Below are 4,835 nucleotides of genomic sequence, written 5' to 3' on the forward strand. Positions count from 1 at the left end.
TTTTGTCCCAAGTAAGTTAGAAGCAGGAAAAGAGGCCAGTGGTAGGATTTGAATAAGTTGAGGGGAATAAAAGCTAGTTGACAAGGTAAGAGCGTCTTCAAAATTGCATTTTTAGTGAGGTTGACCTCGTCCACAGTGGTCTTTATAAATGTTTTGGGATTGACCACTGGTTAGAAGGATTGGTTCTAGCCCACGGGGGAGCTACAGTATGTCTAATTGCATATAAAATTAATAATACACAGAATACATGTTTGGAAAGTCCAATTGATTGATTGCAGATTTTTTTATTTTTTATACCTATCATTTCCTGTGTTGCCCCTGGTTTTATTTGCATCTCAGTGGTTGTCATACTTTGCATGTTGGCACAGAATAGTCCTCCTATAAGAGATAGAGACCTCACAAACACCATTTAAACTTTGTCCCCTTTTACAGAGATTAAGTTAATAATTTTCTATAGAACCTTTGTGATCAGGAAATACTCCGACAGACAGGCCTCTACCACCGCAAACCTTGTATCTGATTACAACTGACTTTCGTTTCCTGGTAGAGTATACAATGCAAACAGCCATCTGTCCAGATCAAATAACATTAGGTTTAAGGCTGTGTGAACCTAGAAATGGGGAATAAAGGCAGGACAATGATCTTAGCCATAACAATGAGAAGTGAGGTGTGCGGCGGTTGGCGTTCAGGGCGTGCCTGGCTGGTCTCTCTGGATATACTCGAATGTGCTTGACTGAAGTTATTATACAAATGACTAAAGCTTAGTCTTGAGTCATTCAAGGGCCTGCTCTGGCTTGTGAAATCAGATCGGGTGAAAAGTGGGTTAAATATATGATGCAATATTGTTATCTGTGTAAAGTTGCACATTTTAGAACGAGGGCGACTGACTAATTTGACTTATGTCTTATTATTACATGTTTTTTGACTGATGCACTATAACAACATAGTCTGGGTATTATATCATATGGAACAACTTGTATGTGTGATTAGCTGGCTAAACTATATAGATGGAAGAAATAGTCATTTTACGTACATACAAGATCACAGAACAAAATTTACATTATGGCCTTATTCTGTTACTTACTAATGGCAACCTCTCTTGTGGCATCATCACTATCTGTTACCTCATTCTCTCATCAAACCCCTCCCGGGAGCACACTCTAACATACAGGCCTGTCACAGATGTAGAGTGTAGTGTAACCCAGGAGAGGGTAGATCAGGTGGCAACCATGCAGCAGATGCACTGCTGCAGAGGGGAGGATCCACCAGTCTCACACACTTCAAGGGCACTTCTCAAGGACAGGCTCCGACTAACCTTCAGTGGACCAGCAGCTGGGGAACAGGACGTGCCCATTCTATGACAGACACTGATGCTACTTGAAAAAACTCATTTAACCTCTATCTGAAGTAATGAGGCGATAAGTAGGTTAAATGGTTTATAGTAATTGTAATGTTGAATGTAATATTGAAATATACAGAAATATTGAAGAAAAGAGAAAGGACACATGCATACAAAGGATGTATAAAACTTTATCATATTCGCATGCTTTAAAACAAAGAGAAGCTTTGAAATCAGAAAGTGACATGTGGATATAAAGTACAGCAGTGCTACATTTTTATCCATTTTCCCATTTTCTTAACAAAATATATGCTCCATATTACACAATATACAGAGGAGCAGAGCTAAATCTGGAGTTCTGCCTGATGAAATATGCTATTATTTACAACATTATGTACAATACTGAATCATCATACATATGTACACATGAAGGCATTTATACTTGAATTAAAGTGTGCAAAGATGAGACTTACAACCATAAACTCTGACGTCAATGTTAACTATTAACAGGTCATTTCCCCTCAGCATACCCGGAAGTACCTCAATTACTGTTGTTTAAAAGGGATCAAAGTTCATCAACCACTGTTTTAAACATGTGCAAACAATAGTTTTATCTCACAGCACACAGATCTTACTGATCTTCACCATCAGGGTCATAAATCAGAAGAGCAAAGAAACATTCTCTGTATTCAAAACTATGTACATGAGGCCTGTTGCATGGTCAGTCACATATGAGTTAAAGAGGCGGGTCTCAGGACCTCTTAAGCTCAGACAGCTTCCTCATCAGTTGCTGCTGTCGGCCTTTCAGGCGTTTCTTCTCTTGCAGCTGCCGCCTCTCCTGGTGGTGCAGCTCATCCAGGTACTCTGTGGCATGGGTCAGGATGGCCACTTTAGGGGTTTTGGATGCCTCCAGACCGGGAATCTGGTCTCTCAGAGCCAGGAAGCGAGAGCGCAAATCATTCCTTCTCTTCCTCTCTAAGAAGTTGTGGTTCTTGCGGCGGTCTGTGTCCTCTGTGTCAGAGGTGAGGGAGGTGTCAGAGCCAGCGCAGCTCCTCTTGCACTGTGGCTCTTCATCATCCTCCTCCTCTTCTTCCTCATCCTCCTCCTCCGGTTCAGGCTCACTGTCCGGGGAGCGGGCAGCGTAGTTGTGCTGCTGTCTGTGAACTAACACGTGGAAGCGTTTGGGACAGGGATCCGCTCTCACTCTGATGGTCACTGGCTTACGAACATTCATCAGCTGCATCCTCTTACTCTTCTCCACAGTGACTACATCAATTTCCTCCTCATCCTCCTCATCTGAGAATCAAAACATTACATTCATATTAATTATACATTAAATATAGAACAACATCGCAATAATACAATCACAATGCAAACAGTTACGTATCTAGTTCACTAGGCCACTATGAGGAAATGCATTCCTTGCATGCATAGTCCACACAAGGGAAGTGAAGCTGTTAACAGCAGTGGTCAACTGTGACCTACACATTTGTCACGGAGCATCAATCAACTATTTAAACTACAGGCTGGTGGTAGGGGGCATTCCCTAATTTAAGAATGTGAAAGAGTCACTCTCACGCTCTGTCTGTGAGTTTGTAGTATTCATAAATCAGCAGCGCCGCCCCACTGCCGCACTGTGATTCTAATGCAGAGCTAGCCAGGGGGCGCGGTTTTTAAAACATATTCACTACAAGCATGTGGCGCATTGAGTAGCTTTGAGGTGACTGATGCACTTGGTGACCCCACTGCATCGCGCACTAGTTATGCAACAGCAGTCTCTCCAAATTACGCATTGTTGTAGGGCACTATAATCCAGAGCGGGGAGCAGGGTGGGGCACCTCTAGGGCATTACTACTTGGTTCCTTACCAGAGGACTCAGAGCGAGACTCGGAGCCAGACGACGCGGGCTTTCTGCAGCTGTTCGTAGCTGGGATGGCGAGGACAGCCGCGGGGTCGACGCAGTCTGTCGCGGCGGAGACGCACTGCGCTTTGGCCGCTCTCAGTGGTAGTGGACAGACACTAGTGTTCACCGCAGCCACTGCCGCTTTACCGCTGACCTTCTCCAGCTGCTTGCTGGCGGAGAAGCTGCTCCACATACAGTCCCTGATAATGATGGAGCTGAGGTTTGCGCACAGCTCAGGTCTGCTGCTTGGAAGGCACTCATCTTCGTGGCCAAGAAACTTAGAAGACCAACTGAGTTTGTCCCCTAGGGGAAAGTGCAGGGCAGCCCCGCTGAATGTCCGCGTGGGAGACATGGGAGGAGTAGGCAATAGCTCGAACTTTTTCCATATGTCCTCGCTCGGTGCGGTTGACTTATAAAAATCCTCCTCTGTGTCCAAATCGTCAAGGAAATAGTGCTGGTAACAGTCCAACTCCATGCTGCAGTTTAGTAAATAAAATCCAAAATGTAAATTATCCACGAACACGTGAAGAGATGTCTGGAGAACACCCTGTACACCCTGAGAACATAAAACAGTTTAATGAATAGGCTATCCTGTTCCCAGAATAAAGCCAAAGTGACATTTGTTCATGTGTTATAGCTCAAATACGCACCACATGGCAGCACTACATAAAAAATTGATCACATCTTTAGCAGATGCTCGCCTCATTACATAATGCAGTTATAGGGACCAACAACTTCTGTTCTGTGGTTGAGACGCGCTAAGTTTAACGGGACTCTCCACTGTTAAACTGTAACCAGTATCAGAGTTTTCAACAAAAGTAAAAGCCACTTTCTTCCTTGGTGTGGGGCAGTCAAGTGAACAAGCCCAACATAACGCTACTCTGCAATAAATGTGCCAGTGTTTCCTATCATCTACAAGTAAAAATCACTCACCGGTTTGCAGAACAGATCACTAAGCAAAATCAGGTCATCCAAGTAAAAGACCAACGTGTCCACAGTGGAATAAAAGCTGTCCAGTGAGTTGTAAGACGCGATCTAAAATGTTTTGACGAACACCACTTTAGTTTTAGTAGTGTAAAACAACCAGGGGAAGAACAGCAGGTACTAGGTCCGCCCCACAGTGTGTAATAAAAGCCACACAGTGCGTTTTTCGCGCCAGTGAGATATCCTGTTATAGGCGATAAAAAGGGCAGGGAGGAGCCTCGAAAAAAATCTGCAGCAGTAGATCCGGGTAAGCCCCTCATTTGCATGCGGGGCGGGGTTTAAAGCTCAGACACGCCCCTAAGTGTCCCAGAATGAACATAACTGACACGGATCTCTTATCAATAGCCGCTCCCACTGATTTGACTTCTATCAGAACTGTGTGGGAGAGTAATGAGTAGATTAAACCCAAATTGGTTCTTATGCCAGTAGCCTACTACACTGTGAGACCATGGTCATAAGGCAAGGTGTTCCTCCCTTTTCTCTCTGTAGTTCTGAGATGAAAAATATCACCATGAACATTATGATTTGTCTGTCTCTTTAAATTTAACTATAGAAGTTTATGTGTTTATGTTCTTTCTTTTTTTGAGTCAAATTTGATTGAACTTCTGT

The 4,835-nt window shown here is 43.7% G+C and overlaps 1 protein-coding gene across 1 annotated transcript; it reads right to left on the reverse strand.

Annotated features, from left to right (window-relative positions):
- Positions 1–1,510: 1,510 nt before the first annotated feature.
- Positions 1,511–4,273, reverse strand: LOC117390492 (protein L-Myc-1b). Its single transcript, XM_033988241.2, has 3 exons — positions 4,176–4,273; positions 3,207–3,798; positions 1,511–2,635 (listed from the first exon to the last, which is right to left on the reverse strand). The coding sequence occupies exons 2-3, from the start codon at positions 3,715–3,717 to the stop codon at positions 2,091–2,093; spliced, it is 1,056 nt and encodes a 351-aa protein (XP_033844132.1). The 5' UTR covers positions 3,718–3,798; positions 4,176–4,273; the 3' UTR covers positions 1,511–2,090.
- Positions 4,274–4,835: the final 562 nt, after the last annotated feature.

Source organism: Periophthalmus magnuspinnatus, chromosome 22 (assembly GCF_009829125.3).
Source record: "Periophthalmus magnuspinnatus isolate fPerMag1 chromosome 22, fPerMag1.2.pri, whole genome shotgun sequence".
In the NCBI taxonomy this organism is placed as follows: Eukaryota; Metazoa; Chordata; class Actinopteri; order Gobiiformes; family Gobiidae; genus Periophthalmus; species Periophthalmus magnuspinnatus.